Source organism: Camelus bactrianus, chromosome 9 (genome assembly GCF_048773025.1).
Source record: "Camelus bactrianus isolate YW-2024 breed Bactrian camel chromosome 9, ASM4877302v1, whole genome shotgun sequence".
Classification (NCBI taxonomy): domain Eukaryota; kingdom Metazoa; phylum Chordata; class Mammalia; order Artiodactyla; family Camelidae; genus Camelus; species Camelus bactrianus.
This window is the reverse complement of record NC_133547.1, coordinates 61,942,385-61,959,398: the sequence shown is the minus strand read 5'-3', so window position 1 is coordinate 61,959,398 and position 17,014 is coordinate 61,942,385. Positions and strand designations below refer to the sequence as shown.

General features: G+C 51.5%; 1 protein-coding gene across 1 annotated transcript in view; it reads right to left on the bottom strand.

The window, feature by feature from the left end:
- Positions 1–1,901: 1,901 nt before the first annotated feature.
- Positions 1,902–17,014, bottom strand: part of RANBP10 (RAN binding protein 10) — a 60,462-nt gene continuing 45,349 nt past the window's right edge. Inside the window, exons 5-14 of the mRNA XM_010962488.3 lie at positions 14,373–14,395; positions 12,397–12,581; positions 9,886–9,998; positions 8,295–8,403; positions 8,046–8,194; positions 7,648–7,852; positions 6,775–6,896; positions 6,160–6,305; positions 5,732–5,843; positions 1,902–5,375 (exon numbers count right to left, since the gene is read on the bottom strand). Of these exons, the coding sequence (XP_010960790.3) occupies positions 5,245–5,375; positions 5,732–5,843; positions 6,160–6,305; positions 6,775–6,896; positions 7,648–7,852; positions 8,046–8,194; positions 8,295–8,403; positions 9,886–9,998; positions 12,397–12,581; positions 14,373–14,395 (1,295 nt within the window). The 3' untranslated portion in view covers positions 1,902–5,244. The remainder of the gene's footprint in view (positions 5,376–5,731; positions 5,844–6,159; positions 6,306–6,774; positions 6,897–7,647; positions 7,853–8,045; positions 8,195–8,294; positions 8,404–9,885; positions 9,999–12,396; positions 12,582–14,372; positions 14,396–17,014) is intronic.

Below are 17,014 nucleotides of genomic sequence, written 5' to 3'. Positions count from 1 at the left end.
GCCTTAGTGTAAAAATAGGCTATGTTGGAAATGTGGGATTAGGAGTTATTTCTGCTTGTCTGACTCTAGTTGACTAGACCATTCCTTCACCTCAGCTGGCATTAGGAAGGTGTCCCAGCCATCTTTCCAGAGCATCATCCTGTGATATGTCCGTCAAGGTGAGGCATTTGTTCCCTCTGAGACCTGCTGACCAGCAGGGCTATCCCTGTTTTGGCAGGAGGAGACAAGACTTCCTGCTATGGCTGCCACTTTTATGAGCATAGAAGGCTTCCAGAGTGATGAGAAATTGTAACCTCTAACTTCTTCTAATGGGGTTTTATCCCCTTATTCATTCCCTCTGGATTCTGAACAGCCAGGCAGAAAGGGAGAACCAAAGTGTCCTTGTGTTTGATCTGCTTTTCGGTCATGTTCTAAGTTTCACTCTGGAGCAGGATTTCTCAGCTGCACTGTTGACATTTTGGGCCTGGTAATTCTGTTGTGGAGGGTTGTCTGTGCATTGTAGGATGTTCAGCAGCATCCCTGGCCTCTACCCACTAAATACAAGTAGCACCCCTACCCCATTGTGGCCACCAAAAATATTTTCAGACATTGCCAAATGTTCCCTGGGGGGCAAAATTGGTCCTGGTTGACAACCACCGGTCTAAAAGGAAATGAATCTTCTGCATCTTCACTTACGGAACTAGGACATTTGTGCTTAATCTAATAAACCACTCTTCTCCGTACACTAGCTTTTCCCTGAGAGTCCTGTAAAATACCCGAGTGAAACATTCTGTAGTAATGTCATTTGGAAAATGCTGGGTTAAGCTACATGTCTTAACACAGGATTTTTAGAGCTTTTAATTAGCTAGTGATGTTCACTGAGCATCCATGACAGATTTCCTTTTTTACTGGGTCACAGAACCCTTTTCCAGTTCCAGGAACCATTTCTCTCTGAGATGTGGGTTTATATGCTCCCCAGACCTCCCTACTCCAGTGCCTTTTAGCCACCACCTGTTCCCTTCTGTTCCCTATGTTATCTTGTGGGTAATATATCCCTATATTATCCATCCTTTCAATCCAACCAAAAGCCTACATTTGCCTCGGCTCTTACTTCTCCAATTTCCCTCACATCTGGCCACTCATCCTGTGGTGCTAACATCCCCTAAATATTTCTCTAACCTGTTTTCTTGTGTCTGGCCTTGGCCTTCTAGCTGGTTTCTTTGCCTCCAGTGTTTTCCAGTCTTACCTCCAGGTGGACAGCAGCATAATCTGTTTTATCTCCTCTGCATAAAGCCCTGGTGCCTTGGGGACAGGGGAGGCAGACTGAGGCAGTAGACGAATCACACCAGGGAGCATACTCATAGAGGCAGAGTCGTAACATATACTGTGTCCCTATATGCCAGGCCCTGCCCTGTGCATGTTATAATCCTCTATCACCACAGGGTAGAAGAATCAGCCACAATTTAAGGATAGGAGAACCGAAGCTGAGAAAGATTAATCTTCTAGGGTCAACCTAACTAGGGTTTTTGGCATGAGCTTTTTTCCTCAGACTGAAAGGAAGCTAACCTTAATACCCCTCAGAAGAGTTCTTTTTGACTGTCCAGTGTTTGTGGTGAGCATATTTGGAATGTATTAAAATCTTATTCTGAGGGGAGGAGATCCTATGGCCCACCTCTCTGAAGTTGAATATTTGACTTTTTCTTTGTCTCAGATGAAAGCTGTTTTGTGGGAGAGAATCAAAGCTTAAGGGCCTATGCTCTTTGGGGTTCTGCAAATGCCCAAAGTCTTGAGGGTCCTTGAGGAGACACCAAGAGCCTGCACACTCGAGAGGTGGGCTAGGAAGGGGCCAAGCCCGCTAGGACAGCTGTACCACACTAGGGGTGCCAATCCCAGTAAGACTCATAATAGACACCAGACACTCATGACTGCTCATGGATGTGTATTTTAATAAAAATAATTCTGTCAAAATACAACAGGAGTTTTTTCATCTCTCAAGTACAATTTAATAAGATGTTTTGTGTTAGAATTTTCTCTAAACCCTCCCACACCCACAAGTTTCATGCTAATGCCAAGTATCAACTTGCGAGGACAAAGGCAGAACCAGTGTGCACAATGTGGAGGAAGTCTGTGTCGGCTGTAGTTACTAATGGAGGAAAACCCTATGCAAAGAGGTGGTGCCTGAGGTAGCCAGAGTCCACAGTCTGGCCACACGTCCAGGTACACAGGACTGGTGGTCAAGTAGGGCTCTGCTGCCCAGCTGCCACATGTGTGCATACCTGAGTTTTGAGCAACCAAACGAACTTTCAGCTCTGACAGGTTTCTGCCTCATCTTTGTGCTTAAGGGGTAGGAAGGTGCTGGGTGGCTGGGCAATCCCCACTTCTCCATCTTTTGGTGTCCCTGTTCTGCCAGCCTACACCCAGCCACAGACCCATGTGGGTGAGGAACAGGGGTTCTGGCTTTCTCTGTGTGTCTGCCAGTTTCTGCTCTGGAAGAAGCAACCATTTGGTGGCACAAAGGAAAAAGGTAAGTAGGGAAGGCTGCTCCTCCAGGGCTGGACAACCCAAGAGAACCAGGTCTTCTTCCTGCCCACCTTAATTCAAGTCCAGCTCTTTACAGGGACTCCTCCCAGGTGCCTTCCCCACTCTTGGCCCCTGGAAGCAGGCGGGTAGGACTGGGTGGGCATAAGGGGCTCCTCTGGCTGGCAGGCAGGCCTGAACTATCAGCAAGACAGTGGGCTCAAGCAGCTTGATTTTGGTCCTCTCCACGGCTTGTGGGGCAAAGGCTTATGTCCCGAAGGTAACCTGTCCAACTGGGACAGAGCCCCTCTGGAGAGGAACAGAGTAAACAACTTGGACTCAGCTGAAATAGTGAGATAAGGCACAGAAAATGGGGGAGGTGGCCATGGGTACTGAGTGCGAGCCAGGCGGACACCCAACCCCAAGCAGCACACAGCTGTCCTGAGCCCTCCTGGGCCCTCTCAGCCATTCCACAACCCAAGCCCAGGCACCCATCCCCATCCCTGACACACCCCTGAAGGTACCAGCTGCTCAGACAGTGCTAGAGGCCTCACCAGCCTAACCCCTAACCTGCCATTCAGCTTTAGAACTACACATTGTTGTCCAATCCACAGGGATGAGGTTAGGCCCAGTTCTGCCACTAATTTGTTGTGTGACTTTGGTCAAGTCACTTAATCTCCTGGGCCTGTTTCCTTATCTATAAAAGGAGAGGACTGGTGGAGTAAGTGTTCTCGAAACTTCATTCCAGCTACAAAATCCTCTGGTTTTAATTTCCAGTCCTGCTTGGCTCTGATCTGTTTCCAACCTCTAGGTTTAGGAGCTAGGCATCCCCAGCTTTGCACAGGATGAGTTTCCTTTACAAACAGGACAAGACCTCCACGATGGGTCATGGTCTCTGGGCTGCCAGCTGAGGCCCTAGTGGGAACCAAGAAAAAGCAGTAGCCAATAGGATTATGTCTCAAGGCAGAACTCTGGGAGAGGACAGGGCCAGGGCCCTGACCCCATCACCAGTAGTTGGTCCAACTCAATCATCTCCCTTGTCCAGCTGGGGGCCCAATGAGGCCTGATGGGCACTCAATACCTCAGGCTGTTACCAACCATTCCTGTACCCACTGATAAAAGGAGCTTGTCCAGCCTAGATCCAGGCAGGGACTGAAGTTCAACTTCTGACTTTGCCCCTTTGCAGGGGCTGCTTGTGTGCTCCCTCCCATTGTGAAGCAGATGGGGAAATCCCAGTCCCTCCTGGTACTCCTCTGGGGAGGCCACCTCCCTTTCTTCTTCCTCAGCAGTCAGTCCTCTCCACAGATGGCCTGCCCAAGTCCCAGCAGCCATCTTAGCCCTTCCTCCCTTGATTCCCTGATGCACTACTGGGACTGTTACTGACCCACCAGCTGTGAGGATCCACCTGACATGGATGATGGGACATCTGTAAAGCCCATGAGGTCCCTTCCTCGGGTCATCAAATACTCATAACAGTCTTTCCTAAGAGTGGCTGGGGCCAAACTGCAAGAAGCTGCCTGGCACAGATGCAGTAAGGCCTGGCCTAGCGGGTCAAGGGTTCCATCCACTCCAGCAACCAGCAACCCAAGAATCTGTCTCCACAAGGTCTTGGCTTCTCAACAGAAAGCATCAATTCCATCAGAGCTGTGCAGAGATGGTGAAGATCCAGGCAGGAAGAAGGCAGCCCCTGTACTCAAGGGCCTCTGTCCTGGGAATGGAGACTTCTTTCCCGCAGCCTGACACACAGCAGCTTCCAGGTCAAAGGCAGGTAGTCTCCAGGCAATCAATTTAGAGTAAATGAATTATTTGGCCATCTTAACAATAAGGGAAGGCAGGATGTTGAAAAGGGGAGAGAGAGGGGCAAGGCAGGCAGTGAGAGGCAGGGTAGAATGGCAGACAGAGTGCTGGCCAAGGACTTTCTACTCCCTTGCTTTGCTGTGTAGCCCTGGGCCAACTCTTCTCTTCACTGGACCCTTGGCCCTGCAGTTCTCTGCTCAGTCTGGCTCAGAGTCCTAGGACCCACACCTCTCAGATGCTACAACCAGCTTAACCTGACCTGCGCACTGTGTGGCCCCCCCCACCCCAATGCCTACTGGGCTCCCCTAGGCTGTAGCTGGGCCTGTGGCTCAACAAAGGGGAAGCCTGAAATAAACAAACCACTTGGCTGAGGTGACAGAGATTTTTTTTTTTAGTGAGTAGGACTCAAAACATATGGTATCTGGACAGCTTCACCCAAGAGGTGCTGGACCACTAACACTACGATAAATACTGTGTCTTTTTTAATATATATATTTATATATATAATCTCATTTTTTTTACTTACGAAAATAATAAGCTATCACCAACTTGGATAGGCTTCATCACTAAATTAGCAGAAACCAGCTCAGCACAAACTCTCCAGAGATAAATACTGGTGGCTCAGTCAGGAGGAAAAAATAAAGATTTAAAAAACCCAACCCCTCCTCAAAACAACCCCCTCTTCAAAGTAGAAGGCGCTACATGAGAATAACCAGCCAATACTGTGTCATAGGCCGCTGCACGCGAAGGGGGGCGAGAGAGAGAGACTGAGAGTGGGGAAAAAAAAAGGAAGGAAGGGAAAGAAAGAAAGGAAGGAAGAGGGGAGGCCAGGCAGGAGGAGTGGACTCTGCCCATGGCTTCCAGGTCCCTGCACCAGGTGCCGATGGAGAGCAGGGCTGCTCTAGCCCTGGGGCCGAGGGAGGGCCAGGCAGGACCAACCAGCGTGGTCAGCTAGTGCAAGTAGTCGTCAACTCTGGCAAAGGAGCAAGATCCTAGGCCCGCTCGGGCCATGAGCCGTAGACATTCAGAAGCTTGGCCCAGGGCGAGCATCAGAGGGGGCTGCTTTGGCAGGTTCTGAGACTCTGTGGAGGAGAGACGAGGCCTGGTTACTGTCCTCTCAAGGTTTGGGCTCAGAGAGTGAAAGGTAGAGGGAGTGGACAGAATCTCTTGGAATAGAGTGTTCATGTATCTCTGTATGTGTGTCCCAGTCACCAGGCCATGACCCTACGGTCAGTCTATGGCCCATCATGATCGAGCCAGCCAACTCAGTTGGGCAGGGGGAGGTCAGGGAAGCCCAAGAGTCCTGTGGGCCACCAGAGAGCCTCTGGGCAGAGCTCACTGCCCTGACTGGACAAGGCAGCAGCAATTCCTAGGGAGGTGGGAGGGGGCCACCCTAGGCACTTATAGGCCAGCTTCTCTTTTTGTTAGATCCACTTACCTAAAATGGCGCTGTTGAGGGCAGCACACACAGGCTCCCTCTGGATGGGGTCAAGCTGCTGGCCAACTGGGCAGCTCCAGGGGTCTGAGTATGCCAGCAGGCTAAAGGCATCCTAAGGGACAGGGCACTCTTGAGAGGACTGTGGCACACATACCACACACACCCCTCCATGGCTCCATGGGGATACAAGGCCCTGCGTGGTAACCAGTGAGGGCACAGCATACCCCAAATGTAGGGTTGGGCAGGGTTGTATCCCCCCACAGAACCTAGAGAGGGTAGGGTACACCCCAGATGTCCTGTTTCCTACTGCAGACTTGACTAGAGCCTGCTCTGTCCTATTGTTGCTGCCCCCAGTGCCCTCCCAGAGTCCCCTTGCCCCACCACCAAATGGGGGCCCTCTCCGTATGAGGGCTTGGCTTGTTCTATACCTGCAGCATCTCCGTGTGGGCCAAATTCTTGCCATATTCCCGGCCCAGCTGCTCACTCAGTGCCTGCAACTCACGGCCAAACAGGATAATCCTTTCTGTGGCAGCCTGATTGCCCCCACAGAGCTGCCGCCGAGGATGCCCATCATCTGCAGCAGAGAACACATTAGTAGGGGTGAGGACTAGGGTGGGGACCCCAAAGAGAACACGGCAAGAAGGACCTTGGCTGGGGGTGGGGTGGTGTAGCTTCTGCTAGAGGCAACTGAGGCTGAGAGGATCACATGGACCACCCATAGCTAAGCTGTTTTTAGTCAACTAACACACAGTGTAGGAGTCAGACAGGACTCAGAAGCTTTCCTTCTCCCCACCTTGTACATGATGCATGAGTGTTCATAAGGGTGCCCACTCTCACCAACTCCCTCTGGCCTCAAATGTAGGGAACTTAGTCTTGGCAGTAGGCCAAGACCTTCCCAAATCAAGAACCCATCATGACTGGCTAAGGAGACAGTGGACCAGATCTGGTTAGACCTTCTCAAGCTACCAAAACCTGTCAGGGGAGAGGACACCTGGACTGAGCAGGGCCACCTGTGGAACACCATTTGAGGGCACGGTCCTTACCCATGCTGGACTCATCCGTCTGCAGGTCCTCATGCTTGTAGGCGCCATTGACGATGCGGGTGGACATGCTCTCCAGGACACCATTGGGGTAATGCTCCGCCTCCATCTCCATCTCACTGTCACTGTGGAGAAGGGATGAGGTAGGAGTTGACCAAGGGGATGTGGTTGGACCAGCCTGGTTGGGCCTCCATTCAGGCTTTGGCCACAGGTTGCTGTGGGTAAACTGAGGGCCCCTAAGAGCATGAAAGGACAGCTCAGGCTTCCCAGGCTCCAACACTTGCCCCTACTGTGACATCAGCCATCACCAGAGGCTTGTCACCTGATTCCTACTCTTGTCCCAATGCTGCCTCTGTGCCCCTCCCCTCCCTGGCCCTCTTCTGAATTGGTACACCCACTTCTATAGATCCTCCCACCCACACTGACCAGGGCAGGTGAGCCCTGATAGGTATCTCTGGAAGCCAAAATCAAGTCAGCCCTGAAGCACACCCAGGGGGCTGCTGAAAGGCACCAATAGTCTTCAGCCTAAAACTCCTGCCTGCCCAACCTGGCTGATTACAAGCCAAGCCCAGTAAAAGCTCCTTTAGTATAGACCCTGGGGGTTCTGAGAGGCCTGATATCCTCAAAGGCAACCACATTCTCAGTGTCAGCACCTCTGGAGAAAGACAGGGGCAAGGAAAGTGGCAGCTGAATCGCAAGTAGGACCAGAAGCCAGAGCCAATGCCTGGCCTGACAGGTCAATAGCTACTATTCCAGGCACAGACCTGGGATGGAGGTAGAGGACAAAGGGCAGGATGGTATTCAAAGGACAGGCTGCAGTGGGCCCAACTGGCGCAGAGCAGAAGGCAGGAAGAAGAAGTTGAGCAGAACAGGCACCTGGTCTCCTGGTTACTGGTGCTGCTGTGGGGCTGGGACTTGGTGGAATCTGTTGAGTTGGACTCGGAGTAATTGACGGAGGATGGGGATGAGGAGGACGAAGAGGATGAGGAGGAAGAGGAGGAGCTGGGTGCAGGGTATTTACTGTGGTTCTGTTTGCTCTTGGTGGATGCGACGCCATTGCTGCAGCTGGGACTGTCTGCTCCTAAAAGCCGAGGGACAATCAGAAGAGGAGGGGCAGCTTGCCATCAAGCAGGGCCCGAGGAATAACTACAGTGGCCCCATTCCCCTTCCCCCAAATCCAGCAGCAAGTCCTGAGCCCATCCCAGGGAAAGGTAGATGGGTGGCCTTGCTTCTCCACACCAGTTCTTCCCAGAGCCCTCTGGAGAGTGGCTGACCTGTGTTGTGCATGTGGGAACTACTGGGGCCATGGCGGGGGCTGAGGCTGGGGGAGCCAGGATAGCTGTCCTGGGACTTGGGGCTTCGGGAGCTCAAGCTGCGGACCTCACTGTCAGTCCCATTCACCATCTCCACAAATTGTCGGCACCTGCAGAAGGAGCAGAGCAGCAATGCTCTGGGCTTGGTCGGGGTTTTATGTTCCCACCACCAGCTGGGCTATGGGGAAGCTGGTGGTGCCCAAAACTTACTTGAGCATGAAGAGTAGGTTGGGGTTGTGCTCCAGCAATCCTGGGTAGAAGCGCTGTGTGGTCTCAATGGCCTCACCCACCCGGCCCTCCAGCACCAGCTTCTGGATCTCTGCAGAGAGCAAGAACACAGCAGTGAGCGAGGGGCTGCAGACCTTCCTTATAGCCACACGTCTCCACACTGCCAGCCCCAAGCACAGACCAGCCGACAGTCAAGTGGGCTGGTTCAGAATGCCATGCCGGGTCGAGATGCTCACAGAAGAGGCTGAAGAAAGAACATGGCCAACCAGCCCCACAATAGAGCCTGGTTTCTGCCACGTGTCAGGGAATCCTCAAAGAATAAAAGGGGAAAGTGGAGGGGGCACTCTCAGCAGGAGGATGAGTTTGGAGGCCTGCTCCTATGGAGTACAGGTTGTCAGGGACCTGGGTGGAGGGAGGGGTCCTGGCTGGGGGGAGCATGATCTGGTGATGGGCACCCAGGCAGCTTGATGGTCCTAGGGGCTCCTCTTCAGACAGACTGCTCTCCTTTCAGGCCTGGCAGTGGGATGGCAATGTGAGCTCATGGTTTCTGGGCCAAGGCCCATATCTTGGCAGTCTTCAAGGGCTGCGGCATGCTCCCTGCTGAGAGGAGGTCATCCTCCTCACACTGGCATCTCTGACGTTGACACCTCTCAGGCCATCAGCATCTTGCTCTTGCCCTGGGGCCTGGTGCGTCTTGCTGGGAGCGACTTCTGGGTCTGAGGCTCTCTCATTCGCAGATCCCAAGTCTGGGATCCCTTTCCGTCTGTCTGGCTGGACGTAGCTTCTCTGGGAGACACAGACACATGCACATACACAGAGACGACAGGCTCAGAGAGACGCAAGCAGGCACACACAGACACATGTCCACACACACCTACTCTCCCGTACTCTCGTCTCCTCTTCCTATCTCCTTTCTGGGCTGCTTCCTCTTTCCCAACACCCTCCTTCCACAAAAGAGCCCCAAACACGCAGTATGCAGGCCAGTATGAACACCAGGAAAATTTCCTTTGGCTCCTTCCTTTGGTTGTCTACAAAGGGCAGGACCAGAGGTGGGAAGCAGAGAGAGGTCTACCACAGCAGCCACAGAGCATCAGCCTTCCCTGTCTGACTACTTCAGGCCTGTCTCTGGTTGGGGGCAGGCAGAACTATTAAAGTTGAGTAAACAGTGGGAAAGGCAGGGCATTGGACTAGTAAGATGCAAACATACTCTTTCCAAAAGACCATGAACAGGAGGCTGCATGGAATCCAGGATGCAGGGGGAAGGGGACAAGCATGGAGGAGCGGGATCTAGCCATGCCAGGCCCCAGTCTGCGCCAGGCCGTTAGACTGTACATTAGGGAGGCTGCCCCAAGACATTCCCATGCTGCTGGACTGTCCTGGACAGTGTTGTCTTAAAAGAGGGACAGAAGCAGGGCCTGGGGCTGGGTTGGGGCTATGGGCTAATCTCCTGGTAGTGAGAACTGAGCTGAACAGACTCCTGGCAGGTTACCTAAGGCTGCTAGGAGCCAGAGAGCAGAATGAGGGACAAGTAAGGGAGGAAAGGAGGGAGAAGGGGGAGGAGAATCAACCTTACTTTGTCTGTTCTTTATGGACGCTTGTTCTTCCTGAATCGGGGTTTCAGTCATTCGGGCAAAAGCTGTGGCCGTGGCACAATACCCATGATGAACCAGGTAAGACGAGACCATGCTAGAAGAAAGGAAATGCTCAAGGTGACACTTAAGAACTACATTTCTCACTGACCCCCTGATTGGACAGACTATCTCCCTGATTAGGTCTTCTCTAAACACATCTTAAAGGTGCATCCTCCATAGAATGAGAATAAAGGGGCTGAAATAAAATGAAAACTTCCCCTAGAGCTCATGCAGTCAGGCAGGGGAGGGGCAGGTCATCACATCTGTCCTCACAGCTTGGAGGATTAACTGTAGTTTCTCTGGAATATGCTGCCCACAAGCGGGCAAGTATGATAACAAAAGTACACACACAGGCACATACCATCTCCTTACAGAAGCGGCTGCCTCCTGTGACCTGCAGCAAACCCAGAGACGCCGACAGTCTCTCTGAGGGCTTCCTGGAAGGGCAGCCAGCCAAGCAGTCTGGCAGCTGCCCAGACAGCAATGATGCATGCCATGTGCATACCTTCTACAAACACAGGAGCTCCTCTGCAGGCCGCCCCACATGCCCGGCAGAAGCATTCCTGCTCACCAGGTGAAACTGGCCCTCAGGAGTGCTGGCTCTAGAGGGTGATGGGGAGTGAACCCACAACCCAAGTTACTCCACAATGTGCCAAAAATCAGGGGCCCAAGAAGCCAAGGTATCAAGCAACCTCATGGCCAACAGGAACACAATCTTTGGGAAATGGCCCTCAGAAGCACAACACCCAGAAAGTATTTAATCCCATCCAAAACTGGCTAAGCAGTGGTACACATAAAGCCCTCATATCTGACGTGTAAAGAAGTGAATACCCTGCTGTGTGCATATGTTGATGTCATTATTAGAGTTGTCTGGAGGGCTGCCATATGGAAGGCACAGAAGTTCAGCTGTGTGTCCCCTCGTGTTTTTAGGGTAAATGAGATGATACATATAAAGTGCCTAGTACAAAGTAAGTCAGTATATACAACCTCTTATTATAAATTGTATGTAATATTTATAATACTATACTCTGAATAAGAATTATAATAATTATAAACACAAGGGCAAAAATTCTTGACAAAACATGGTTCAGATGAGTCTATTATGCACATCAGAAGCCAATAAAATGTACAGTCCCTTTGACTCAGTGAAAGTCCACTTTCCACTTCTTGAAAGGATACCAAGAAAATAATCTTAAATGTGGAAAACTCTTTATATACAAAAGGGTTACCTACACAAGCAAAAGAGAGGAAATAACCTGAACCTCCACCAAGGGAAGCCAGCCAAGGGGCTTGTGGCAAATGTGTCTCTGAGATAATATACTCATTAACAATGTTCATAAAATTAAGTTGTATAAAATCACAGGATACAAGTTATAGGCAGGTTTGGCAAATACTACCTATGAACACACACAGGCACACAGATACATACATGTAAACAAATACACCCATGTGCTGAGCCTAGGGCCTGTCAGCTGAGAGTATCAATCCCTCCCCCACACAGCTGGGGCAGCTCCACCTCTCCCCTTGTCTGTCCCAGCAAGTCTGCTGTAGGGACTGGCACCGTGCTGGCCCTCTGAGGAAGAGCTTCTTACGAGTTCTGGGGGCTGGAAACAAGACGTAGTAGTACTGCTATTCCTGAGAAGGGTCTGGCCACAGAGCCCCTGCCTCGGACCTCCCTTAGGGCCTGCCTCAGTATCAATCCCTCAAGAAAGGAAGGCTGCACAAAGAACCTAGTGTGCACCCCACCCCCACCCACCAGACCCTGGTACCCTGGTGTCTGCAGGGCAATGTCCAGGGCTAGTGGAAGCCCAGCCCTTCTCTGTCAACACTTGCGAGCCAAGCTAACAAGCTAACCATCTCCTGGCAGAGTGGGTATGGGCCACTGCCTCACTCAGGCCTACAACTGGCAAGTGGAAAAGAGACCCATACCTTGGGATTCTCAGCAAGACTGGCTCCCAGGAGAGTCTGGGAATTAATCAGTCAAGAGCCAGCTAGGCTGGCCCTAGGGAGAACTCTCTTCCCACCATCACTGCCATGGATGCAAGAGACTTAGCTGGATGCTGACCCTGAGAGGTGACCTGAGGCCACAGTCATGGCATGAGGGATACTCTCTATGATGGGAAAAAAGTCCACAGAGGAAGAGACCATAGGACGTCCTAATACATCCTCTGCAAAATGACCTGGGGAAGGAAAACAGCCCTGCTAGTGATATAACATACAGGGCCTTCTGATCCAGTTGAGGGGGGCAAGGTTTAACTAGGAGCAGCTCTGGAGAATTGAACTAAGAAAGGAGCAGGAGAGCAGCAGGCAGAGTCAACCTGGGAGTGCTTTCCAGAAGGAACACTACCCATTGGAGTTCATAAGAGCAGCTTGTTAGCAGTACAGGGGCCTATAGGAGAGTAAGGCCCCTGGGATGGGGCAGGGCTGGGTAAGGGCGGGAGCGGGGCACTCACTTCTGCAGCACCGCCTGCCACTCGCCAAGCCGGGCACTGATGGGGAAGCAGTGGACAGTGCCCTGGACCTTGGCACGCCACTCTCGCATGTAGTCCTCAATGTCAAACAGGAAGGGCTGCTGCCCAAAGTTGGCGTCCACAATCTCCCCAGGTGTCTGCAGGCCTACGGTGGGGTAGAGGTTGGCCTGAGGAGGAGAATGAAATGTCAGTTGGGCCCTGAGTGCAACGGGGCAGCAGGGCCTGGCCTCATCTCACCTCCGGTGCAGAGGGGGAAGGCGCTGGCTCCTGCAGGCTGTTGCTTTGGCTTTAAGAGAATTGTGGCATGGCTGGGGGAGGTAGGGCTAAGCCTCATTCTGCCCACCTCCCTAGCAGAGACACTATGTCCCAAAGTTTAAGGGGAGAAAGAAAAAAAAAAGCAAGCCAGGCTCAACATGGAGTCTCTTGCCCTGCCTCAGAGGCTACAATGTCCGCAAAGGCCAAGGTCCCCCTTTAGGACTCGGCCATGGCACAGAGAGGCAGGGCGTGCACCACGACCCTGCAGGTGTGCCTGTGAAGATCTGCTGCAGGGGTAGATGATGGCTCCTCTCAGAAAGATCCAGGACCAAGGGATCCCTTTGCCACAAAAAATGGGGTATATGAGGGGGCAGGGAGGGATGGGGGGGGAGACAAGAAAGGAGAGGAGGAAGAGGAGAGCATGGCAGCCAAGGTGGTTAAGTAGTCTGGACCCCCTGACACAGGGAAAGGGTAAAGAAAGGCTGCTGTCCTTCCTGTCTGAGACTCACTAAGAGGAGGATCTTGGTGTAGGGCTCCCCGCTTCCCATCTCTCCCCTGCCTTGACCAGCTTTTGCCAGGTCTCACCCTCACTCAGTGCCTCCTATGGCTCCCACTGCCACAGCCCAATGTCTCACCAGCCTCCTCCCCACTGTCCCTGGGCCTTCTGTCTTCTCTTTCACCTTCCGTCCTCAGGCCACGTGTCACTTCTGAGTATCATGTGCCTTTAACTGCACACTGGGTTCAGTTTTTCTAGTACTTGGTGACATACTGCCACATTCGCATCTGGTTGTTTCATGTCACATCTCCATACTAGGCTCTTCCCCACTCAGGGTCAGAATTTTCCTCCTGTGTTTGTTCTCTTTGCCTAAGACCACAGTCCCTCTCTGGGGACTCCAGATAGAAGGGAAGGATTCTGATCCATAGATAGGAGTTCTAACAGGTGCTGCAGTCTGGGCTTCAGAAAGCCCCTCAGATCACGAGGGCATTTCTTATTCCAAGGGCTCCACAGGGGTGCCCAGGATCCCAAAGCAGCCCCCAGAGTCAGCAAACCCTTCCTCCTTCCAGAACCCAGCCAGGACACATAGATCCAGGCCAGGCTCCCAGCATTCTGGGTGGAGGCCCTGCATATGACAAGGCCTGTGATGACTCATAATAAAGAAGGACTGGGATGCAGGAGGCAGGATGAGCCCTGAACTAAGCCAGCAGGATACCACCCTTTTCCAAGAGGAGAAAACCCCATAAAGCTCATGTCTCTGGCTCAGGGGCACCCTGCATAGTAGCAGGCTCAGTCCCCTGGGGCACTGGCTTTCAGACCTGTCTCCCTAACACTTCAGGAACAATTTTCTATACTCTGCACACTGGTCCACTGGCTGTAGGCCACAAAGAACTAGTTCAGACCAGCTGAGCCATGGAGCTACCCTCATCTCTACCCACACTGCACTCCTTCCCCTCCCAGCTGCCTTTGGAAATGCCACAAATCACTGTCACCTGTTACAAGTTATAGAGGACAATCAGGCCTTGCCATTGGATAGAAAGGAAGGCTGGCAGGTACCCCTACTGGTACCTTCAACCTGATGGCACAGTACACATCCCTGGTTGGGGAAAGGGCAGGACTCCACACCCTGAACTTGCAGGTACCACCATGCCCCATCCCAGTCAGCCCCCAGGGACTCAGAGCCAGGAGATCCAGCAGCAGTACTTACCGGGAGGTCTGTGAAGGCTATACCTGTGGAGAGAAAGGAATAGTCATCAGGCCACTTGGTTTCCCATGCCTCTGCAGGCCCCCAGAGGGTCCATCACAATGCCTGGGGGAGGGCTGGTTGCCACATCTCCCCTAAGGTGGAGGCCAAGCACAGGCCAAGGACTGGTAGGTTTACATCCCGACCTTCCTTTGCTGAGTGGCTTGGCCAGAAGAGAAGTCAGATATTTGGGTATCTGCCCAAAGCATTTCTACCCTCTCAGGGAAAACTTTCCAGAAAGGACTAAACCCAAATGATCTACCCTGAGGTCTCTCCAGGCCTGATTTTTCTCTTGATCCAACATGTATTTATGGAGACCTACTGTGCATGCCATTTTCTATCCATTACCTCATCTGATTCTCATACCAACCCTGGGAAGCAGGCTTTCTTATCCCATTTTACAGAAGTGAAAAGTAAGCCTCATTTAACCTCTTAAATGATTTGCCAACAGTCATAAAACTAGCAAAAACTAGTGGGACTGGACTCACCCCTAGGCACAAATATCACCTCTAAGCTGATAGAGCAGTGGAGGCTAGGGGGGTGGTGGCAGCTGCCCATCTCCAGCCCGTATCTGCCCAGAGTCCCCAGAGATTCCAAGTTGACAAAGCCCAGGTTAACACTGGCCTGTGTACCCTCTAAACCTTCCTGGCAAGAGAGGGACCTCAGTCCTGAATCAGAAGTGAGGGTAGAGGGGAGCAGGACCACAAACATGTGGGTAGGTCTGAGCAAGAGAGGGGCTTCAAAATATGTGCTACAAAAAAAAAAAAAAAACAAAAAAAAAAACAAAAAAAAAAACCCAAAAAAAAACACCTGAGCACTGAGAAATAACTCAGGGCCAAAGGAGACTCTCCCAGGACTCATAGCCCTCCCATTTTTTTAGATAAATCCTTTTATCTTCTAGAAACTCCTAAGCTTTTGGCCTGAGAAGTTTTCAAACCACTGACTACTTAGAAGTCCCAGTCTGCTCCCCCAACTCCATCCAGAAAAGAAATCAAAACCCAGAAAGACAGAACAGGTGACTGTCTAACAACAGGTCTCCCAGTAAACCTGGGGTCAGAATCCTAACAGCCACCAGCACAACCCATATGCTTCCTCTGTGCTGGGCACTGGGCTCATGTCTTACAAGGAAGAATTTAATCCTCAGAACAATCTTGGAAGATGTATACTGTCTCTCACACTAGTTTCAGATGAAAAAACCAAGGCACAGAGAGATTGTTTACATTCTTTACTGGGCTATTTGGCTCCTCAATGAAAGAAGCTCATAAACTCCATGATCTGCCTGCTTGAGGCCACTTCTGAGCCCCACATGCAAAGTCAGCATCAAAGAACTAGCAGGATGGAATCTGGAAGCCTCTCTGTACCCATGAGGAGATCTCAATGTCTACCCTCCAGGTCTGCGTGGGAGCTGCCCTCATGGATCTCAGTGTGGCCAGGCTACTGCTGCTATACTCCGAGGCTCATGCAGAGGCCCACAGAACTCTGGAAGAAGGGGGAGCCAGGCTCCATCAGTTATCTGCAGTGTGACCTTTGGCAAGCTACCCAACCTCTCAGAACCCATCGGAAAAAAGAGGGTAATGATAATCCCAATACCTCAAGAAGAAAGGAGAAACAGATTCTCTGTGAAAGCTGCTTTGTAAACTGTGAGGTCTAGGTACAAGCTGGCTGCAGTTGTGCCACAGGATGAGTCAATTGCCACACATCTGGGCAGGGGACAACATACCCGGGCTTGCCCAGCTCTAGCTCAATATGGCACTCAGGAAGGACATGGCCTTGAGGTGCTTCCAGGAGGATTAGGAAAGAGGCTACTCTACCCCCTATTGCACTGGATAAGGATAACATTGCTCCCTCGAGCCCTGCAGGTCTCTGGGAGCCTCTGCAAGGCCATTATGATGGAAAGATCTGAGGTGGCCTATAGGAAGATCTGAGAAGGTCCAGGTAAAGATCCAAGATGCAAACAGGATATTCAAACCTGCTGATAAGAAGTGTCCTGAGCCAAACAAACATAGGTCAGGGGCCACTGAGGCTGAGGGTATAAAGAGCTTGTGAGAGAGCACAGATCTGTATAAAAATGACTCTGCAAGTATGTTGACTACTTGTGGGTGAGACATCAGTCTCCCATCTTCATTCACTCAGTGCTCATTCATCCTTCCATCAAGCCAGGCCCTGTGATAGGCACTAGGGAACCAGTTGCAGGCCTGACCCTAAAGTACCAGGAGTAGGGAGGCCAGAGGCAGGGAACATCACTCTGCTTCTCTAAAGGGAGGAAGGTTCTGTGGTTTGAGAGCAGCGACTGGCTCACTGATTCCACATGAGATGCTGAAGTACATTACATTGATAAGCTGGCTTGTGGAAAGGAAACAAGGTCATTAGAAAGATTCATCAAGTAGTATACCACTAAGAGTTCATTGACTTTCTATTAAATTCTGTGGTCTAGAAAAGGCAGAGGACAAGTCATAACCACTTTTAGTAAGGTCTCAGTAGTATCCTTGTGGACAAGACAGAAAAACATGAGTTTCAAACTAATATAATGAAGGGATTCTTAAATGGCTGGTGTCTACCTGGACAAGCTATAGGCTGAAGGACTCAAATCTCAGCCTTGTCCTCTT